The sequence below is a fragment of the Acyrthosiphon pisum genome, chromosome A2 (assembly GCF_005508785.2).
Source record: "Acyrthosiphon pisum isolate AL4f chromosome A2, pea_aphid_22Mar2018_4r6ur, whole genome shotgun sequence".
Taxonomy (NCBI): Eukaryota; Metazoa; Arthropoda; class Insecta; order Hemiptera; family Aphididae; genus Acyrthosiphon; species Acyrthosiphon pisum.
Window position 1 is genome coordinate 100,595,061 of NC_042495.1, and position 25,402 is coordinate 100,620,462.

General features: G+C 29.1%; 2 protein-coding genes across 7 annotated transcripts in view; both read right to left on the bottom strand.

Moving 5' to 3' along the window:
• Positions 1-7,106, bottom strand: part of LOC103309968 (suppressor of tumorigenicity 14 protein homolog) — a 25,495-nt gene extending 18,389 nt beyond the window's left edge. Inside the window, exons 1-8 of one of the 2 annotated variants that reach the window (XM_029489209.1) lie at positions 6,734-7,106; positions 6,601-6,659; positions 6,457-6,517; positions 5,602-5,744; positions 5,285-5,464; positions 5,042-5,223; positions 4,796-4,963; positions 3,020-3,868 (exon numbers count right to left, since the gene is read on the bottom strand). In XM_029489209.1, the coding sequence (XP_029345069.1) occupies positions 3,596-3,868; positions 4,796-4,963; positions 5,042-5,223; positions 5,285-5,464; positions 5,602-5,744; positions 6,457-6,517; positions 6,601-6,652 (1,059 nt within the window). In that variant the 5' untranslated portion in view covers positions 6,653-6,659; positions 6,734-7,106 and the 3' untranslated portion in view covers positions 3,020-3,595. The other variant, XM_016806031.2, reaches the window with a different exon arrangement.
• Positions 1-25,402, bottom strand: part of LOC100574425 — a 71,793-nt gene that overhangs the window by 23,103 nt on the left and 23,288 nt on the right. The window lies entirely within an intron of this gene.

Genomic DNA, 25,402 nt, shown 5'->3' on the forward strand with positions numbered 1-25,402 from the left:
GTTTTGAAAGTCTAAATATTTTTTTTAAATTTTCATCTACATTATAATATCAAGGAGATTTTGTTTCAATTTTTTATTAACCATACAATAACACTATAGGTTTAAATAGTTTGTTTAATTCTGTAATACTATATTCTCCTTTTTTTATTTGTATAAATTGATCAAAAATTTGTATTTTACAATCCGTTTCAATATTAATCAAATTTAAACCTTTTAAAAATATTGAATCCAGACCTATTTTATAATTATTATTATTGTAATATATTTCTGATAAACGAATACAACCGTTTTTAACTTTTATAAATACCATTTATAAAAGTAATTTTAATTTTATCAAATTTTATCAAATGCATTGTGCCTCCGTTACCTAAATATTGCAATTCATTATAAATAAGACTAAATTTAGTTTTCGAATTTTGATTATATATGATGACATAACTACATAAGTTCTTTTGTAAACGCCTATGAAAATCCATTTGGTAAAAATACTTGAAATTTTTATCTAATATAACAACTATATTGTCTTACCATTAATTGTATCAATATGTTTGAAACGAGTAACCTAATATTTTTTTCCTTTTTCTAAATCACATACATTTATAAACGGATATTGATCGTTGCATTCATTTAAAAGTGTTTTTAAATTTTCCATTTCTATTATTAACTATTATAATAGAAATATATTTTTTTTTTTTAAATAATCTCGCGTATTTAAATTATATTTATTTCTAAATAACGTAACACAATAATGTTAAATTCTATAAAGTAAATCTTTATAATTCTTAAGCATACGCTTAAGTTCCTCTATTTCATGTTTATATTCTTTATATTGTATTATACCTATATCTTTTAAAATGATCTCTTCATGGATTATAAAAAATAATAATTATATGAATTACATTTATTAATTATAAATTGAGTAGACTTCTCGATTTCATGTTTATATGCTTTAAATTGTATTTCACGTGCAAATAATAGCAATGGAAAATATGAAGACACTTTTAAATGAGATTGAGCAACAATGTAAAAACTTAAGACGTCAAAGTCTCATTTTTAATGTAAACGATACTGATGTTGACGATACTGATGTTGAAGATACTGATATTGATGATACTGATGATGATGATAATCGAAGTTATAGTATTAAAATTACTATGAAAAACGGAAAAACTACATAAAAATATTAACTCAGAATATTAGAAAGAATACTATCGAAGTTTTTAAAATAATAATTATAATAATAATATGGAGCTAGACTGTTCATTTTTTTAACATCCGGTATTGAATATCTCATAATAATAATTATATATGTATAATTTATATTATATTTTTTTTTATCGAATTATTTATATATACATTTTTTCATAACAGGTATCTGTAAAGCTGGGAATGATTTTGCAGATTTTTTGCGTTTTTTTCCATTTTTTTTTTTTTTATTTAAATTATTAAATTTCTTATTATTATTTATATTATTATTTATATTATTTAAATTATCAAGTTATATTTTATTTAATATTTTGAAGTCGGAACAACACAGATATGTTTTATATGCTTATCTAAACTACATATTAAAAGTTTAACCCCCTCACCACTTCATATTTTTCATTTAAGTATAACTCCGATGCGGAATATTTTAGAGTGTTCATTTTTACATTAAACATTTTTGATGTTAATTCTTTATAAGTCCCTCTAGCTCATAGTATCATTGTGTAAAATCGTTTTCAAAGATTTTTTTGGATTTTAATAACGCTCACCCCATTCGGGCGCGCGTCAAATATCGTATATTTTTAATAGAACGATTCCATTAAAAACTGATTATGATTCATTATCATTAATATTCAATGATTTTAATAATTTACTTATCATAATTATTATTCATATATAGGCTACATTTTTTAAGATCTAAATCATAATTTGTATGTACTTTAATACCATAGAGATATTTGTATTCATATGTACCAGTTGTAATTATTAAATCATTGGCTATCTTACAAATTTCAAGCCATGTTGGTGAATCTTATTATGAATAAGATTGATTCTATAAGGGATAGTAATTATAATATTTCCCATAACTGGAATTTTATTTCGATTATACATTATTGCATTTTTATTGTTTTCATAGTGTTCAAAGTTACAAAATTTAACAAAGATTTCATCGTTTGATTTTTTTTAATATAAAGTTTTAGTATTTAGTTTTGCATTTCATTTTTTTGTGAGGTATTATATTGATTTATAATATTTATAGATTCCATTATTGAATGATAATTAAAATTTTTTTAACTTAATTATTCAATTTCTTTTTTTAAAACATTTTGTAATTGAATATGCTATTTTGATTTTATTTTTAATAGAACAATTTTTTCAAAACTAATAAAGATTCATACATTTCAAAGAATTTTAATTATTAATACAAAACCTTGTATTAAGTTATAAAGCTCTTTAAATTAATTACTAATATTTTGTGAAAAATACTTAGAAATGTAATAGATATTTTGCGTATTTATGGGATTCAGTGACAATAATAACGCGTTAAATATCGAATATTTTTAATAGAACAATTCTATTCAAAATTAAATTAATCAGTTTAACTATAAACTACTTTAAATAGTGGTTATTCCAATGTTCATTATATTATTATATTATTTGATAATTCCTTATGATTTTCCTTAAAATAACTAATTATATTCTCTTAAAATAATAATCTTCATTATCATCAATATCGTTTAATATTAATACACGATATTCTATCATATCAGCTCGTTCAACTTTTGATAAGTACCTAATTTAATATTTTTCATTATCTTGGATCATATTTAAAAGTTTTTTAATATCATCCATTTCTATTATTTCTATTAGTAAATATATTTTTTAATTATTAATGCGTTTTAATTTTATGAAAAATCTTTTAATAATTATTGCATTTCAATTTTGTGTAAAATATTTTAATAATTATTACGTTTCACGAATATGCAAAATATTTTAAGGAATATTGCATTTCAATTTTTTGAAAAATATTTTAATAATTATTGCATTTGAAATGGTAGTGTGCTGAAGTGCCCCATATACTACTCTTGCCTTAAAATAGCATAAAACTTTAAACAAAACAAGTCATTTTGAGACGAAATTAAAAAAACACTGATATTATTCCATATCAATCAGTTATCATAAAATTACTAGCAACAATCATCTAAATTCCCTTCATAAAATATTCCAAAAAATGTTTAACCTTATGGTAACATTTTTTATTTATTTAATTTATTTATAAACTAACGCTATACGACTTTTTAAACATTATAGTGTGTTTAAGAACAGCACGAAGAATGTGACAGTAATACATATTTAAACTTAAAATCCATAAAAGTGTAACGGAGAGACAACCCAACCACCAATTAAAACACACCATTTAAAAACATACTATCATAAGGGCTTGGGAATCAAACAAACTGTCCCGAACACCGTACAGTAGAATGATACCCAATTACCCGCTTTTTTAAAAAAATTTCCAATTACTAAGAACATCGTTAAAATATTTCACTTTTAACCCCCAAAGTACCTACCAACAACATACAATCAAATATCAAAAGTTCCATCATAGTTAAATTTGAAGCATTTTTACTGCTCTAAAGTATATAATGAAGAGCGAAAATAAAACACGAATTAATGTAAAATTAATACTTTCATTGCTACAATCAGAATCTAAATGTGTATTACCCAATGTATAAGTTGTACAAAACTTATCAAAATACACAAGTTGTTGATTTTTGGTTGAAATTTTTTTTCGACAATTACTAGGTTCAATGAATGGAAGAAATCTTTCTATTAATACAGGATTTTGTGTCCCATTTTCCTCTATTCTCCAAACGGAAATCTGGAAGAGTATGAACAATTTTATGTATTTAATGTCATATTTTAATGAATAAAAATATTTGTATAAATTACATGTATGTATACAATTATTACAATACAATACAATTTTAAATGAAAATAAATAAAGATATATATTATATATTATATGATATTATAATATGTATATAATTAATAATTATAATAAAGGCATAATATCAATATCATGTTACCTATTTACCTATGTGTTGGTAAGTAATATAATTCTATTGCCAAGTTCAATAAAGTCTGACTAATCAATGTTTTTAATTTTGGAAAAGAATCGAATTTAAAATAAGAATAGTGTATAGTGATTTTACGAATGTTTTTTATTCTGGGCTCAAATGTAATTTCTATAGGACTTAAATAATATTAATTATTATACTTACAGAACTCAAACGATGCATAAATTAAGGATGTGCAAAAGGTATAATGTAGCCTGTTTTGTTCTTATCGACGGCCAAGAAGTCAAAAGTTGTATTTGTAATTTTTTTCAAAATAGTTTTATAAGTCTATTGGGTTAATTTGGGTCGTCATTTTGATTCGGTAAAATATTATGAGTCAATATCATAATGAAAAAAACATTACACCGGAAAATTGTTAATAATGCAGAACTTAATATAAAAGTAGTTTTAAGTGGGTTTTTTTAAATTTGTACGTACTTCGTAACAAAGTTGTGGCGTAAATTAACTTTAAGGAGCTTAATTCAAACAATTTCTTGTAGACAGTTCATTTTCGGAATTTATTCTTAGTTCATCGATTTGAAACTATCACCAAAATGTATTAGTTTGTGTTGATGACCAAACCATAACCTCACACAACTTTGTATAAATTAAACCAAACAACTAATCTCAAAATCTATTTTATGTATTCAATAAAACTACAAACTAGGTATATAGTAGATTAAATTTACCTTTCCTATATCTCCAGTGTGTACCTTATATTTACTATTCCAATCGATACAAACAGGTGCAACAGCATTGCTAAACGAAACTTTGTTTTCCAACAAAATAACAGCTATATTCTCAGCATAAAACCCGTTTTCTCCATCATAAGCTTCCTTCACGTAAATTGTTTCAACCTTTAAAATTGTTTTAATTCATATTTTACATATAATATAAATTATTTGTAGACTTTGAATTAATAATATTTAACCTACTTTTATTATTTGAGTCAATAATTGATTATTGTTGTCAAATATTGCTTGAGTCACTAATTTATTTTTATAACCAATTATTTTAGAACTTTGATCATATTTTCCGACGGCAATTCTGAATGGACCCTTTTTTAGTAATATTTTAGGAGATAAAAATCCTGTTTCATTAGAAAAACATTGAGCCACTAAAACGTAATTCGATTAATTCTCATTCCTTCTTAAATACATTGTATACAAGGATTTTACCAGAAATTACTACATTTGGAGCAATAATTGATCCTTCGCAAAATTGGTAACCAGCTAAAGGATATTTTGATACTCTTATGAAATAATATATTCCAACACTCCAAGGTACTCCTCTAATAAGTGTTTGTTTATCATCGTCGATCAATACAGCAGTGTTGTTGACAACTGATCTACCACAACCTAAAAAAATATTAGATGCATTCGATGTAATATTAGAAGCTCTATATTTATTTTTATGCGTAACTCTGGCATCTAATTTTTTTACACATACAAATAAATTATATTAAATGTCATATTATAGCAATATTATTTTTTACCCGTAGTCAAATTTGTTCCATAATCGTATAGAGCACATAACTCGTTGGTTTCGTCTAAACCATCTGAACAATCCTTACGACCATCACAAACCCACGACCATTCGATACACAGTCCATTTGAACAATGAAATTTATCCGTGTTCCTAAAGTTTTATTCAAAAGTGCAACAAAATATTATTTAATATTAATAATACAATTATAAGAAAATATGAAAGGGACCCGGAAGTACCTATTATTATTTGTATTAGGGCTTACCTGCATTTGCGCTTAAAATTACCTTTTCATGTACCTATAACCTATAACACCAAGGCCCCGTCCACCACTATTTTAGTCACTTATAATTGCAAGCCTGAGCATAAACGAGTTAAAAAGTTAAAGTTAGGTTAATTTTAACTCTTTAACTTAACTTTTTTAAATGCAATATTCATTAACTTAATTTTTAGCTTAATCGATTTTCATTGATATAAGCTTAACAAATTATGAGTTTTAATCAAATTCAAGTTACGTTAGTATTTATATAAATAATTAAATAATACCTAAATATAGTAAAATTATTATTGATGATACGTGTTACATAAACGTTTACTTTTTATTATTTTAAAACATATTTCTGGCTATTTGTTTATTAAAAATAAATAAATAAATAACTTAACTTAAGCTAATAAGTTAATTGTAAGTTTTCATAAATCTTTAACTTAACAGAGTTAAAAAAAAAGTTATGATCACTATTAATTTTAAACTTTTAAAGTGTTTTCTATCAACGTAACTTAACTCAATTAAAAATTATCATTAACATGCCCAGGCTTGCTTGTAAGTTATAATAGCATTGTATTTATTTATACTACAATGACCAACACTGAGCAAGATGATACAGCTTGTCGTCTTTCGAGTTTTCTGCCATACAAAATGCCGGATCCTGAAATAATGATTTTTCATGCATTGAATGAACATGATTTTCTATTTATTAATACACTTATTGTTGACACTGGTATTACTTACCGAATACTAAACATGAATATATTATCCAGGAATACGTCATTTTCATTGCCATTGGTGAGCTGAGACAAAAAGCAAATATATTTAAAAATTTAAACAGTAATACACTATTACACTAAACAATATTTTACTATACTTTTTCTAACATATAGGTATAGCAAAATATACTGTGAAAATATAATATAACCATGTTAAACACTGACAATATCTGTACTAATACAACTTTATAATAATAATACGCTAAACAGTAGACAATAATAATCGGGCCATATAAAATCTATACTACTTACTAAATATCGTGACGCTGGTATGCTTACAATCAATATTTATATTATTACGTTCCTCCTACCAGCGATTTTCGATCACATTATTGATCGAAGGACAAACTACGTACATTATACGAAAATACGACGATCGAATATACAACGAAAATTGATGATGTAGATACTTAGGTTTTTTAAACACATACATTATACACAACAACAATTTATGTTTAAATTAAAATGTTTAGAAATAATTATATACCAGTTCGCCCGTGAGCAGTAGCAGTACAATTACGTAGAAGCGTGGTATGTTCGTGAGGTTTGTGTAAAAAAAATTTTTTGTATATATGAACAGAACTTGGAGCAGGGACTGGAACCGTACCGAAAAGAACCGGTTTTGGAACCAGAACCCTTTGAATATTGGGAACCGGACCGGAACCCTTAAATACATTTTTTTAGGAACCGAAACCGAAACCGAAACCTATATTTTGATGTAGAGGTTTTTACGGTTTTTTTCGGTTCCAAAATCCAATAGATATTTTATATATGGTGTAAGTTGGTAATAACTAATTATTAGTAATAATAAATAATTATAGTAAGTGATTCAGAATTCAGAGTAAGTTGTCATATAAATTATAAATTATAATTGTTACCTTACTAATATGCCTGCATTGATAATATTAAATACCTAAACCTAATGCGGGTATCGTTAAATCTTTTCTCTGTATTACCTATGCTCTGTACGACAATTCTACTAAACTGTTCTTCCGTCTTCATTAGCGTGGTATATATTGTTTAAATTTATATTTTTATATATAAGTTATAAATTATTATATCAAACTGGAACATGGGTCACCCAAGTGTGTTAAAAATTCATTCTTATTTGTTTTTTTAATAATAATTTTTTTATTTATTTTAAATATTAAAATGTATTTATTTATTTTAATTTATTATTTTATAATAATTCATTTTTTTATAATATTACCTAAATTCTGAAATATTTACACTTAATTACAAATATCTATCACTAAAAAGTGGTTATTAATATTATGTTCATTTTTTTATATAGTACTTTATTGATAAAAAAAAAAGTCAAATAATAAGGGTTAAAACCGGTATTAACCAAAACCGAAACCGAAACCGAAATTCGATATTTTCGAAAACCGAAACCAGAACCGAAACCTAAACCCAAACCGATAAAATCATTTTCAGCTGTTGTAGAAACTGTTTCGATTTTAAGATCTTTATGTAGTAAGAGTTATGAGACGTACTTTGGTACAGATGATTTGACGAATGGAAAATGTTACGAACCGGAACGCTCATAAAATTAATATACGGATTATAATATCAATTTTAATATTATTTCAATATGTATTTACTTTACAATACAAATAATATAAGTAATTTTAAGCTAAAAAAAGGTGGGTAAGTGGATGTCGCTCTGCTGTATACCTAGTAGGTTACAATGGGGTCACTGTATAATGGATGGTATTAATTTTGAATTCAATGATATAATATCATTGTATAAGAAAAACGATTCTGAGTGGAGATGGTATGTCAGTCTAGGTAAAAGAACATAAATATTTAAAAAAAAATTAATCTATAGGTTTATAATAAATTTGAAATTAATCATATCACAATATCCATTAGGTACTCATAATGCTTTATACATCAACAACAAACCGTGATACTATCATAAACGATAACCATATTATTGTCGTAGACGATAAACCACAATGTTGACAAAATCAAATCTATTAATTTATAATTATAATGTACTAATGTGATGGTAATTAATAGTGATAACTTATAATATTTGATAGTATATTAATATAATACACTATCAGTAGTTGTGGGAGAGTTAAACGTCCGGACGTATTACATAATTTTATATCAACTGTAATACTGTATATTATAATATTATATCAGTGGTTATGACTTGTGAATATTTGTCTTGTTATGATGTTTAATTATAGATGTCACATACTCTCCTGCTAACTTTAATAGTAAAAAAATATTTACCTATAAATTTACCAAGCTTACGGTTACATCTATAGATATATTAATGATTATATTTTTATTTAATTTGCCTTATTATGTGTTGTGTTGTTTTTTGTATGTAAATGCGTAATTACATACACATAATGTACAAGACGAATCAAATCCTGGATTATTTTTAAATACTTTCACTAAACATTGCTACGTACGGACCCCTCTACTCCGCCCCTACACATAGTCGTACTACACAGCATCGAATATCCTATGGTAACACGTAAATAGTTAGGTGATGTCACCGCTGTACATAAAACCTTGGGGGAGCAATACTATAAACGTTAGCAACAGTCTCGGCGTCTGCCAACGGCCAGATGACAAACCCGAACCGTTAAGATATCTGTGAGACCTCCTCGGAGCGCAGTAGATTCTACGAATCAGATATTGGCACTATGACAAGACGACTGCGGGTATACTTGGTCATTTTACGACACCCCGCACCGACCAAAGGCACGTCTTGTAGAAGGTCTCCTGGACTGTGAGAACCAAGTCGAAACGTAGTCCGCCAGGGATCTGGTAAGAGAGGGGATAGGACTATATAGGAGCCCTGGGAGTGACCAGTATTTCACCAACCGTACGTACACACCCCTGTACCTCTTCATTATTGATTATCATATTTTTGTATTACGACTTAGATTATTTTCGTTGACGAAGTATTACGGAACTTAGAGAATATTCGAGCAATCACTTATTTTCTAAGACACTGGTTTTTCTTCGTTAATTGGAATAATCTAATAGTGTTTAAATTCAACTTGTTTATTATTTTTTACAATTTTAAATAAATAATACATCAACCACAAATTGTTGATAATTTTGACGCTACTATCATCATCCCATCCTGTCACCGTCTCCTGTAAGCCGGGTGCACGCAACAACATAAATTGTAGGTAAGTTTTAGAAGTGCTATAACTCTTGTCTCTTATTTAAGATTATTGATATATTAAATTATTTTATACTTATGTTATTATGTATTATATTTAGGTACAGTAAATGGCAATATTATGTCATTGATGGAAAATATGCAAGTATAACAAATAATTTGTCCTGAATTATTCCTGCTGATGTTATACTATGTGAATTTTAGTCCAAATTTTAACCTCTCAAATTGGTTTTACTTTACTGTGGAGCTATTTCAAATAAATTGATTAAGTGGATCGATACATCAGTTTAATTAAAAGTTCAGTACCTAAATACAGAAACTTGTGAATGTCTTGTATCACAAGATACACTGAGTAATGAAGACTTCTTCTAAGATTTAAAATTATAAAACATTAACAATATGAATAAATAAACATTTTGTACTGTTAAACCAAATTAAGGCCATTAAAAGGTTCAAATGCTTACAAACTATTAATTGTTTAATTATTTTGAATATCAGTAAAAAAAAAAAAACATCAATTTAATTTGTATTTTTTTTTTATTTTAAATAGTATATTGACAATCTATACAACAGACAAGGTATAATAAGTAAGTGTGGTGACATAAAATAACATTAATAATAATAGGAAGGCTCCCAGCAGTGCCACCAGACCAGAAAAAAATTTAATTTGTTAAAAAATTATAAGCACAACATAAGTAGTTTTTTGATAGTATTTATCTTAAATGTATTAATATTTTTATGTGTGTATATAAAATGTATTATTTAGTTTTTTAGTATCATTAAGATGTATAATGATATGCATAATGTATACAGAGTATTATGATTTATGAATAAATAGATTTAAATTGAATATAATTATTAATTGTATACTAATTGGAAATGTATTAAGATAAATTGCCAACAGTGTATTATCAAAATTCAGTGTTAGAAAATTGTTTATTGTATTTAAATATTATAAAATATAATGTTACACATTTGGTAATAGGTACAACAAATCGTATTAAAGTATTTAAATCATTGGTAGGTATAATATTATGAAGGATTGACAAAAAATAAAATATACAAATGCGATCAATGATTAATTTTTAATAATAAATACTTTTGAAGGAATAATAATAAAATCTGGATCTCTACTTATTTATATAAAATAAAGAAAACTATTATTATAAGGTAAGAACCGTCACACTTTTATTCTGGCTTGAGACTGGCAACTCGTACATAATAAAAATAATAATGTTATGTAGTTAATTAGTTGGTGGTTTACACGTTCCTTTTTCAATGTTAATCAGACAGTTAATATTTTATGTAATTTATGTACATATGATTTTTGGTTGGTGTATAGTTTTTGTAGATTGTTCTTACTTTAAAATATTGTTATATTTTTCGTAGAATGATAATATATACATATTTTCTGTTATTCGGCCACCTTTTCTCAGCAATCGTTGTGTCATTGGCGGAAACCCAATTAGAATTTGTTTGTTTCAGATATGAGTAGGATAAAAAAGACAGTTCTAAAACCTGATCCTGCTGGCTTGCTGATATCCCTGACCACCTTTGGGCTGATCCCGGGTGGCGCGGCTGAGCCCACCACCGATTGCATACGTGCGCGAGATACCTGCCGCCGCCGCTATGCCTAATAATCATTTCAATAATTAAATTCCATTAGCAGGGCCTAATTTACCAATTTATGGGCCCAGTACAATTTTCAATTTTGGGCCCGAAAATTGTCCATATCTATACTTTCTTCAATGCTAAAATAAAATGTACCTATGCATATTGTATTTTTTAATTAGTTGCATATACATGAGTAGTTAGATCATAGAATAAAATTGTATTATTTAATATACAAGAACACTTTACACTTTCAATGCATCTATAATTAATATTCAAGTAAGTATACAAATTAAAAAGCAAACGTATTTTTTTTTTTTAAATTAGTATTTTTGATTATTATACTTACATATTAAAGTAAAAGTTTTTAAGTTTAATGTTTTAAGTCAAATTTGATTTCAGCTAATCAGCTTTTACAAACATTTCGATTGTGTGCTATATACCTATAGTAGATAAACTTATTCTAAACGTAAATTTATCTAAGCTACCGTGTAATTTTTTTGTTTCTTCATCTCGTCTATCATTTAATTTTCTATTAATTGCAGTGGCGCAACTAAAATAAAATTTCTGGGGGGGGGGGGGGGTGTGGTACAATGTTACATTATTACACAAAGCTTGTCAAGACAGCCATTTTTTTCAACTAGTTGAAGTTAAGTTACTTTAATAAAAAAAACTAACTAAGTTTGAATATAAGTTAGTTTCTGAAACTGTCCGAATTTCTAACTTAGTTAGCTAGAAGTTAGTTTGGTGAAAATAGTAACTTAAGTTAGAGTAAACGTTAGAAGTTAGTTTTTTTATAGATTAAAAAACCTTTTTCTTGAAATGTAAATAATAAGTTATCTAACTTAAATTATTGATTAAAACTGAGTAATTTGATCAAAATGTTCGAAGTAGGTACGTAATAATTTCAGTTAATTGGTATATCACTTATCAGTTATTAGAACATAAAAGGTGAAACAAAATAAAAAAATATATTACAGTACTGTCATACGTTTGACATCTTAAAATATTAATTAAAATTAAAATATTCATTTTGGAATGAAAAAAAAATACTGCTAATAACTAGTTAGTTTTTTTTCTAACAAGTAGATTAGACTATTTTACACATTAAATTCAACTAGCTAAGTTACAAAGTTAATATATATATCAAAACTAACAAGTCAAATTAGAAAGTAACTTTGTAAAACCCCTAACCCCTCCCTCCCTGGTTGCGCCGCTGATTCATTGAACCGTTTAAGTTTTTTTTTTACATTTTAAATTATTAAAAATAATAAACAAATTACGAAATACGACTGACGTATATCACGTAACAACGCAAGACAATAACGTCAATAGTAAAAATACGACGATATTACGATAATAACGGCAAATAGATTTTGTTGTCGGCAAAGTAGTAGTTTCCAGGGAAAATTCAATATACTTTATAACCCACCAAAATATCCAATTAAAATCCAAATCTAATTTGTTTTTCAAAAGTATGATAAAAAGGTACAGTAGAACTTCGATTAACCGTCACTGTCGGTACCGGGGCTTTGACGGTTAATCGAATAGACGGTTAACGGAAATTTTGCAAAAAAAAACGTGTAAATACATATACATACACACATGTATTATATTTTATATTTATATTATATATTTATCATATTTTACGTGTGTACTTAAAAAAAAAAAAAATACTTACATTGTAACAAATTATAAACATACATACCACACATATTATAAAAAAAAATCTGTCATTTTAGTTTGTTTTTTTGATTATTTTGAAGATAATTATTTTTTTTTTCGGCGGTGACCGATGACGGATAACAGAGAGTGATGGTTAATCGAGTGACGGTTAATCGAAGTTCTACTGTATACAATTAATATTTTGTTTGCCTGAATTCGGTGGGCCCCTCATTTGAGTGGGCCCAGTGCAAATTTCCCATTTGTCCTTGTATAAATATGGCCCTGTCCATCAGATGAAACCATAGTACCTAAGCTTAAACACACATATAGGAAAATATCTCAATTAAAATAGGTAGATCTACCTATATTTATTCAGCTCAGAGGATTACCCGACAACATACACAAAATTATATATTTATGACACACAATATTATGCATTTATGTAACTAGTAGGTATACTGACTAAGGAGAGTACATGATATCGACTCTGAGGGTATTAGACGTCGTCTTTAGTTAGTTTGATCACTAAATGCAAAAATAAAACTATCATATTTCGATTTCACCGTCGATACAGTACATTTCATGTTAGGAATAATACAACATTTATTTTATTATATTTGAATTAAACACAAATGTGTTTACCTATTATAGGTACATCCTTACTTTTCATTTTTACCATATCCACTAGTCTCTATTATAATTACCTAAACTCGCCTTATATTATATATTGAGGCATTATTATATCCAAAATATTCACCTTTAAGTAAGTATAGAGTTGCATAGTATGTTATATTAGATATTACACCATATAACCATATGTTGCGGCCGGCCGTCGGTTCCTGGCGCGAGTGTCGTCGATTGGCGGTTTGTTTAAGAGCCACGGCGCGGCTTCCGCGCAAAGGCTTATTGAATTCAAACAGCTATTGCGCGGGACCGCGTCACACAGAATAATGAAATAGATTTCAGACCGGCAAGATAGATAGACATAATTCTATGATATAAGCATATAACATTAACATTGTACGATATTATTTCTTAGAATTTCTGGATAATATACATATACAAACATTGCATAAGGTAGGTACCTAATTTGTTTGTAGAAACAGACGTCATTTATAAACGTAGATCACTGTAAATATTTGTATTCAAGTCTGCAATGATAAACCCTTCTTATTTATTATGGGTTAAATATAAACATTTTCACTTAAAAAATTATACATAGACAACTAAAATCAATCATTAAAAATAAAATAAATACCCCTTTTCCGACCCAAATCTTACGAATTTTTAAACCAGTTCAAATGTATACGCTGTTCCGTATTATTTTCTTATTTTATAGTAGTGTTTCCTACCAAATCATACAATCATACCAATCAAGTAAAATACTATGAACAACACTTGATGCGTAAGTATTTTTATGAAACGTAATATGATTTTAGTCTTCATAAATCATAACTCACTACCAGCTGATGCTATTAAATAATACAAAAACCTGCATATCACTACCAACATATTATATAATATATATATTCTAATTGATGCATGTGCATGGGAAAAACACATGCGTTACCAGACACCGTCACCACCAACGAAACCCACCCGACTCGAGCAAAACGTATTGTTTCACGCTTACGTATGAGAAAACGTATAGGTACGCGTATACAGTATACACATACAGCAACTTATCACTCAAGTGACTGACAATTATTATATTTTATCAGCGCATACTTACAACAGTCATATCACTTGTATAATATTTTTATTTTACCATGCGTATACACACAGGCATATCACTTCCGGCATATATCCTTGTATACCTAAGTTGTAATATCGGAAAGTTAAGAAATATTAACAATATCTCTCATTTCAGTAGACACTTTATGCGGTTTATTACCAAAATCTCGAAATACACAATAATAAACGTTACATATGTAGTACTATCGTAACATTTTTATCAATTAAACATTTTTAAATTTTCATATTATTATAATTATTTTCTATACAGTATCATGCTACAATGAGCATATAGGTGGGAACATACATACATTTTTATTCTTGTATCTTTATATACCCAATACTATTAGGCTAACCTATCCTGAAAAATATTACAGATACTTATATTTTTAATCAATCATACATACATTGAAATATTGTATGAGATTACATTAGACTAAAATCATAGCTTATATACATGGATTATAGGTATTTAAGAGAAAAAATAAATCATTCTAACTGTTATTATTTCCCACTAAGCTGGAAATGTTCACAAATAGTCATGTTTGCCAAACCAGAAAAACCTCCAGATATCCTGAACTCGTATAGACCTATTAGTCTCTTACCATACCTTTAAAAAATCTGTGAAAGGCTAATTCTTAAACGATTGTCTCCTCATATACTTGAAAACAATATACTTCCTCCTGCACAATTTGGCTTTAGAGCTAAACATAGCACGATACACCAAGTCCATAGAGTGGTTGATGCTATAAGCACATCTCTCGTAAAAAAATGCTATTGCACAGCTGTCTTCTTAAACATATCCCAGGCCTTCGACCGAGTATGGCACGAGGGCCTTCTGTTCAAACTTTGCAATTTTTTACCCCCACCGCTCTTTCTCTTAATTAGATCTTACCTTTCAAATCGCCATTTCCAAATACGTCTCGGCTCTAATATAGCCCCAATTTTCGCCGGTGTACCTCAAGGAGCAATCCTCTCCCCCTTACTCTTAAACATATATGCCTCTGATCAGCCAACAACTCCTAACACCTCTGTTGCCGACTGTGCAGATGATAAAGTATTTTTTTCAATTCATAACGATCCAAGCCTCTACTAATTTACAGTCTCATTTAAATCTACAATCTGAATGGTATGAAAAATGGCATGAAAAAGTAAATCACAGCAAGTCGGTTCATACTTTTACCCTTAGACACGGTCAATGCCCAAATGTTTAAATTAATAACATATACATATCCCACCACTCAATGATGTTAAATATTTAGGATTAATCCTTGACCAAAAGTTAACGTGGAACAAACATATAAGAGCTAAAAAATTGATCCTTAACGATATATATTTACTTAAACAGCATTCATGCATACATATGGACTGGATCGATTATTTCAAATAATAATTTACATCAAATATTTTCGATATACAATTTATTTAATACCTAAATTCTTAAACATACATTAATTATTATATATTTAGAGTAGATACATAAAATATATCACAACGTCGCCATGCATACTGATACAACGCTATCCAATATACAGCAATTAAATGCAATATAGTACCTATTCATATATAATTTACTCATATTTTCGTTAAATACGTAGGTAGAATTTATGCTGAAACCTAAAAATATACTCATCAATGTGAATATACGTTAAAATATACTAATTTTGATAAAAACATAGCTGTTAGTGTGTAAATACAGAAATCTTGCTGAAATAAATAAAAATATCATAATTTCGTTGAAATCATGTAACATTTAAAAAAATACCATACCCCTGCCTAATTACCATCAAAAGTATAATATATACAGTTTAGCTATTAAATTTATCTAAACGCATGCCACCATTATAACGAGTCATTATTACAAGTCTCAACGACCGATACACATATCGTTGCACTATAATATAATAGTTGATATTATATTAAGTTTTTGATTGCTTCATTTGCAGTAAGTAAAACCATTTACATTAAAGACTTTACACAATCACACAATTACACAATTCTAATACAGCTTAAAAGTTTAGAATGTCATATTCCTGAAAGCATAACATGAAAAGTCGCATTTATTTCAAAGATGAAACAATATAATATTTAAATTCCATTGGTTCAATAATAAAAAGCATATTATTATATAGTTATCTTTATCACCGCATATTAGCAAAAATAAAATAAAATGTACCTACATCAAGCGGTGATAATTTTTCACTTAATGATTTCGTATAGAAAACCATATATATTTTAATTACTTTTAATACATATCTTATACACATAACCCAGTAATTATTTTATACAAAATAATAGAAATGTATTACTTATACAGTTATATACAACATGGATGCTTATTACTGATACTTTTCATGTATTATTCTATATAGGTACTTTGTAAAATAATGACGAAATCACTTGTATATTACCATCACAAGCTTGGAAATATATTTGAAAAAACCTAACCTAACCTAACCTTCAGAACGCGGCTCGGGGTGTCGTCATCCTGGGCCGCTGGTACTTCAGCCGGCTTCGCGTCGTCGGCTGGTGTTCCCGTTGTCGTCGCTGTCGTTAACGGCGATCTATGGTCAGGTGGCACTCAAATGAGCCCTGGGTATGCCGATGGGAAACCCGGCAGGCGGACTTATTTTAGGCCGCTCTATACTAGCCACAAGGTGCTCCGACTAGTGGTTGAGCGGCAGACTATCGTGTAGTGATGGTGTCCAGGCCGCACATCTCTTGACAGCTGACTCAGCACAACTCTTACATGTGACCAGTCGTACTGGTCGAGTAGCTCGTAGTCGTGCTGTACCATGGTCTTTGGTTGGCTGTTTCTGGAGACCTCCGAATTAGCGCTGGTGCTAAGGTCGTTACTGCTGTTTCGTCGGATCGCTTGAATGATCAAATTCGTCATACTGGTCTCAGTTGCTGTTGGAGCTGGCAGTCGATAGTCTTCGGGTTTTCAGGTCTTCTAGTAGTTGTAGTGTGTTTTAAGGTTGAATAAATACTGAATTGAAGATAAATCGTTTGCCTTGCCTTTATGAATTTGGTTTTCATAAAACTTATGTGTTTTACGAACTAATGAATCATAAATTAAAATATATATTACCTAATAAGTAACCGTAAATTGCAATATATGTATACTAAGTGGGGATCAGGTAATTTTACATTTTATTCGTTTCTACGATTATAAACAAAGCATTACGCAAAATCGGTTAAAAAATAAAAATATCTCTATTTATAGTCTGAAAACATATTATTTATGTTACATTATATACCTATATATATTTTTTTTTATGTTAGTTTTGAAGTAATGCCTAGTATTTATCATAAATAAAAGCTAAAGTTGATAAAAAGTAATAAGATTTAGTTATTTTATAAGATTAGTTATTTCAAATACAAAGTACAAAATAATAATTATAAAACAATAAATGTAAAATACAAAATTGTTATATGCTAAAAACTTTTGGAATTTAATATGACGTGACTAATATAATATAATATATTAATTATTATAATGCTTAGATACTACCTATGTATTACGACATTCATTTTATATATTATGTTTAGTTTAAATGAATATTTATATAATATAACCTCTTAAAAATGTGTACACAAAAGTGAAAATCTATTTATAAAAATATTGATTTGAATTACAATTGGAATAAATTATTTTATTAACATTACCATAATTATATTGGACTTAGTTATGTTGGTTATACAGATCTCGAATCCATTGAATGTGGTACATAACATCTGTAAAAACTGCGATTGAATTATTTATACTTGGATCCTTGTTACTCACTACTCCAGTTAAATAATAAGAATCGGAGTGGAAAAAGCATAAGCCACTACCGCTATCTCCCTGATCTACTCCTTGTCCTGAAACTAAAAATATTTTATTCATAATACCTAAATAAATCATATGACTGTTATTGGATAATACGCATCTTGTTCTTAAAGAAGATGCAACAATTCCGGTACCAAAGATAAGCCCCACAGAACCAAACGGGAATGTATGTCCTGCAAATTTGGTTTGTGTTTAACAAATGACAAACTGTTTTATATCTTTTCATACATAATAATCTGTTATTTGTTACTTCATAGTAATTCTATGGTAAAACTACCAGTTTTTTAAAAAAGTTTTTGATAAATTATTTTTTAATTTTTTTGTAATATTATAATAATGTTATATTTTGATATTTTAATAAAACAAATTTGAATTGAACAAAAAAATTAAAGTGTGACTCAAAGGGTAACACAAAAACTAAAACGATAATCGTATGCGGTCACAAACTCGTACCTCCTATAGTTAAGCGTAATATAAAAATCAATGATTTCAATAGTATTAATGTTTAAATATTTTATTACCGGATGCAGAACCAGCACAAAATTTATCAACAGTCACAAATGGTTCAAATCCGTTTGTGAACATTTTCCGGCAAGAAATATGGTCGATGTATGGTAAATTTGCTTCTAATAAAATAGGACTTGAAATGCCTTTTTCCGTTTTTCCCCAACCAACAATCTGTAAAAGTATAAAACTATTGAGTACATAATGTGAAATTATAACATGAACAATAAACATAATATTATAATACTAAGTCTTTTTCGACTGGGTCGAATTATCGAATTACACCACGGTCAGGATAATGTCATTCGCGTGGTCACTGTGTGAACGGAAAGGGGTCAATCCAAACAAGCAGTTAGAAATTTGTGTCCCTTGCCACTTGATGTTTATGTAGCTTATATTTACGTAATTTTGGTTATATATTATTTCTTTATAAATAGGTATATTTGTCCACTATAATTTATTAATAAGCGATCCGCAACTATTGAATTATTTTTTTTTTATAAAACTAATTTATTAATGTATACAAGGTCAGTACGTTAGTTTGCTGAAATTTTACGCAAGTGTAAAATGTGGGGCGGTGTGTTGGAGCCAAGACAATTTAATAAAATTATCACTACAGCAGATAGATCGATAATTTAGATAACATCGATCGGATGACTTTGTCACACCGTGCGTGGACACTAAGTTAGTAGCGTCATAGCTATCGGGCGATACACACCTTTAGGCACTTACGTATTGCTTTAATAATTATTACACATCTCGTTAATATGGCAAACAAAGTCCACGAAACCGGTGGCAATCCTTCCCATATATCTAAGTCTAACAACGCAATCTTTCTAGTTCGTCAACTTCGCCAAAAGTTGACCATCAAAATTCAAAAATATTCGTTACTCCCAATCGTTATGCTGCCTTGTGCTCCAATGATTCCACTGACAACGTATTTAACACTCCCACTAACAGTGCGACAGCTCACAATGAAAAACTGGGTCCTGCAAAACAAAAGATCGAGCAGTCGACGCTCGATAAACAAGACGTCACGCCTCCGGCTCCTCCGATTTACATCTCCAACATCTCAAATTTCTCCGCCTTCACAAATGAGCTAACAAGGTTGACCGGATCTGATGCATTTACCTGTAAGTCCACCAAATCATTTCTGATCGTATATCCCAGTGGCGTACTCAACTACAACATTATTTTAACCCCTCTCAAAGAAATTGATGGTAGGTTTCATACTTTTCAAGCTCGCGTTAATCGCTCATTCAGGGTCGCAATAAGAAACCTCCACCATTCCACTTTGTGTACGAACATTTCCACCTCCTTGTCGGAAGAAGGAAATTCTGTAAAACAAGTTTTTAACGTCAAAAATAAAAATAAATGCGGTCTCCCATTATTTTTTGTCGATCTAAACCGTCAGAATAACAACAATGATATATTTAAAATTACTTCGCTACTCAACACCAAAGTCATAATCGAGAAACCACATCGGTCCCGTCGTGGTCCACCACAGTGCTACAATTGTCAAGCCTTTTGGTCATACTGATAACTACTGTCACCACGAATCAAAATGTGTCAAATGCGGTGAAGACCATCGCTCCGAGGACTGCACAAAGGATTGTGCTAGCCCAGCCAAGTGTGCACTTTGCTCCGGGAACCACACCGCCAACTTCAGGGGCTGTCCAATTTCCAAAAGAGCTCAAATAAAAAACATAAGACCCTCGAAAGCACCTTCAACCAAAGTTCCGGAGCTAAACCCTCATTCCAGACCGAAATCCTACGCTGAAGCCACCCCCTCTCATGATTTTTTCACAGGTAATTTTTCCGTCATATTATCTAACTTTATCACTAACCTCAACTCTCTAATCAGTCCACTAATTAATCTCCTCTCCTTAGTACTTAACACATTAATCCCCAAAGCTACCTTATCTCCATAGTTATTTCCGTATTCATTTCTCTATATAACATAATGATAATAACAATATATATTCCATATAGTCTAAATAATTTATATCTTAATTAACTTAATTGCATCTTATCTCTTGTATTGTTGCGTATGTGTAACCTTTCAAAAATTAAAATTCTATATTATTATGTTTTTAATTATGTAAAATATTCATTGTATTATTTAAATATATAAATTGTATAATTGTTGAGCTATCATAGTCCCCGACTAATAGCTATAAATAAATTTAAAAAAAAATTATTACACATGTATTCTGCGTTTATTCAATAAAATAACAATAAAAATTATTTATACCAAAGAACGGAATTCATTTACTAATATCCTCTTTGGTCCCAACACCGGGAAATAGTAGCGCAAGGTCAAGTGATACGACCATATTTTACAGTGGAGGCATGAGGACCAGACACGAATTAGGTGTGGGGTTCCTGATCAATGAGTCATTACTACCAAAGGTCATCAGGTTCAAAGTGATAAATGAACGACTATGCTTCATACGGTTGTCAATGACAAACAATGATCTAATAATAATCAACTGCCACGCACCAACGGAGGAAAAAGAGGAAGAAGTTAAGAATGTATTCTATGAAACCCTCAAGCGAGTATACGATACACTTCCTAGACACAGTGTAAAAGTTGTAATTGGTGATCTGAACGCAAAATTATAGCAAGAAGAAGACTATATATTGGTAGATAAAGCTTGCACAGCATATCAATTGATAACGGAACAAGATTGTAAACTTTGCTGCATCTAGAGACATAAGTATCACCTAGCGATCGATAAAGAATACCGATCATGGATTAAGAACATTCGTAGTTTCAGAGGGGCAGACGGTGACATGGACCACTACATAGAAGTGGCTACCTTAACGAGAAAGTTGTCAATCGACTGGATGGTGAGAAAAAACAAAAATAAGCTAAATTTTCTAAATATGGAAAAAAATTAAAGACCCAATAGAAATAAATAAATATAGAAGCATCATATCTGAGAAGGTCAGAGAAGTGAATAATCAACCATATGACACAGATGACAGTCAGGAAACGAGATGGAATAACATAAAAGGTACAATTGAAGGACGTAAGAACAAATTATACAGGTATGAAAAATAAACGTTGGTTTATTGATGTATGTCAAAAGGCAGTAATGAAGCACAATGAGGCGAGGAAAAAAATGTTACAAATATTACCCCAGAATCCACGGAGGAATATATTCTCAGGAAAACAATAGTAAGCAATACGAATAGAAGGGAAAAAAGACGGGCTGATAAAGAAATGTTGGAATGTCTTGAAGAAGATTATAACAACACAAGACAATTTTTAAAAAATGCAGTAGGAAAATATAATAAATCTCAAACTTCTATCATAAAAAATGACAATGGTGACCTGCTGACGGATCCAACAAAAATAGTCGAACAATTCCGTAAACATTTTGACGAGTTGTTAAATAACAATAGTACCATTGGAAACATGGTAAAATATGATAGAATGTCTTACCAAAAAGCAGAACCAGAATTGACCGAACAAAAGTTGGAAGAAATAGACTATCATTAAGCTTTTAAATACTTTAGAAACCCTAGAGAGGATGAAATTAATACAGAACTACTTAAACTGGCTGGAAAAGATCTTGCGACCGAAATATATCTACTAGTAAAAGATATATGGAACAAAGGATGTATGCCTAAAGATTTTATCTAGGAATTATATATCCAATCCACAAAAAAGGAGATATAAAGAAGGTAACAAATTATCGTAGAATCTTGTTATTGGACATCACATACAAAGTGTTATCAATAGCCATCTTGAAGAGACTTGAAATATACGCAGTAGACATTGTTGGAGAGTACCAGTGTGGCTATAAAAAAGGAAATTCCACGACAAATCACATTCATACACTATGAAAACTTATGGAAAAGTATTACGAGTATATTAAGGACCTTCATATGCAGTTTGTGGACTTCAAACAGGCATGCGACAGCATCAATTGTGAACAACTGTGGACAACCTAAAATTTGGCATACCCAATAAATTAGTAAACTAATCCAGGTGCGTAACGAATAATCCTGTTGTAGAGTATGTTTCTCAGGAGAATCATCATCAATATTTGATGAATAATTTCAAGAATTACTTGAGACATGGTAATGCAATGTCCCCAGTGCTAGTTAGCCATGTTAGCTCTGGAAAAAGTGGTGAGATATATATCAGACCTCAAAGAAATGGAAATAATAGGCTATACCTTGCTTTCCTATGCAAATAATATTATTTTACTTGGAAAATACACATTGATGAGAGTGTAAGAAAGCTAATAAAATCTAGCTGCAATATGGGACTATTGAACTAGTAATAAACGAAAACAAGACAAAATATATGGTGATGATTAGGAATACAACTGTAAAGGATAATCTATCCATCGAAGGACTTATTTTCGCGCACATAGAGGACTTCAAGTACTTGGGGGTTAACATAAACGAAAAGAACAATATGCACAATAAAATTAGGATGAGACTGAATGCGTCAAACAGATGTTACTTCACAATGAAAGAAATGTTTTCCTCCAAGATTCTGCCCAGACATACAAAGGAACGCCAATACTGAACGTACTTGAAACCCATAGTAACGTACGCATGCGATACATGGTATAGTGCTCAAGGAGATGAAGAAAGACAACAGAGTTTCGAGAGGAAAATACTCAAGAAAGTATATGGACCAGTGTATAATAATGACTTAGGAAGTTATAAAAGAAGATCAAACGTAAACTTGCATAAACTGTACAATAAGCCGAGTCTACGAAATTTCTTAGCCAGGAAAAGATAATAACATTTCCTTTTATTCTGAAATATTATTTTTCTCAAATTATTATTATTATTATTATAATCATTATTTACTTTACATTATTATTATGTCTATTATTTTCATTCAGATTTTTCTGTTGACGAACAAGAATAGTTAGAATTACTTCCTATTCAGCCACTAAATCCTCTCAAATCAAAAAAAGATAAACAAATATAACATTCAACTATGATAATACGTGTCGCGTATACACGACACGCGATGTCGCGCACGCTCCGGGAAAAACGTTGTCGGAATACGGTATATCGTTCCGCCACGAAATGTATAGATATAAAGATATATATATATATATATATATATAAAAATAGCCTGGGTGAGAGTACCTTCATTGTGACGGTCCAATGTAATACCTACCCCTGTATGACGTATGTTACCCCTAAATAAACCAATTTTACTGTAAGCTCGAAAGAGTATAATATATTGATAAATAAAAGAAAATAATGTTATTTAAAAACAAAATAATTATTTTATACCATAATTGAGATAGTAAAAGTTGATGAAATTAGAAAAAGACAAAATCTCCAGATTTCTAGATCTTAGATTTTTGTTGTAATTCAATAGTATAGTTATAAAATATGCTGACTCATAGACTGTTTCCGCCTAGAATTGTTTTTCAAATACAACAATATTATATGACTAAATTTATTTCACATCACCCATTGCAGTAACTCACTTTTTACCTACAGCAGAGCGGTATCCACTCAAACATAACTTTTAGTTATGTAATGTAATATGCCAATAATACATTTTATACATATACTTTAGAATATAATCCTATGGTCTTTGCTCTTACATACAAATTGAAAATTATCGATAGATAGATACAGTAATTAACTTTAATTAAATCACGATTTTATTTTTTAAAATAATATTACAAACAAACCTTTCCTTGATTTCCATTGACTACATTGTATTTACCGTTCCAATCGATACAAACAGGTGAAACACCATTACTAAAAGAAACTTTGTTTTGTAACACTATGATAGCTATATCTTCAGCATGGAACCCAGTACGTCCATAATAACCTTCTTTCAGGTGAATCATTTCCACCTGTAAAATTGTTTTAATTTATATCATATCATACCAATTATTTTTAAACATTTGAATTATTAATAACTTACATTTATTATTTGAGTAAATTCATTGTCAATTATTGTAATATTTCTATCATATTTTCCAACAGCAATTTTGTATAGACCATCCGTTACTGATATATTCTTAGATAACACAGCTTTTTGCCAAAAACAATGAGCCGCTGAAAATTATATTTATTTAGTTTCCATTCATTTTTAAATACATTGTACAAAGGTTTTACCAGAAATGACTAAATTTGGAGAAATAATTGATCCTCCACATATCATATCATAATTATAATTTATTTTATTTAACTGATATATTCCAACATTCCAAGGAGCCGTTCCAACAAGTGCTCTATCACCATTGTCGATCAATACTTGGT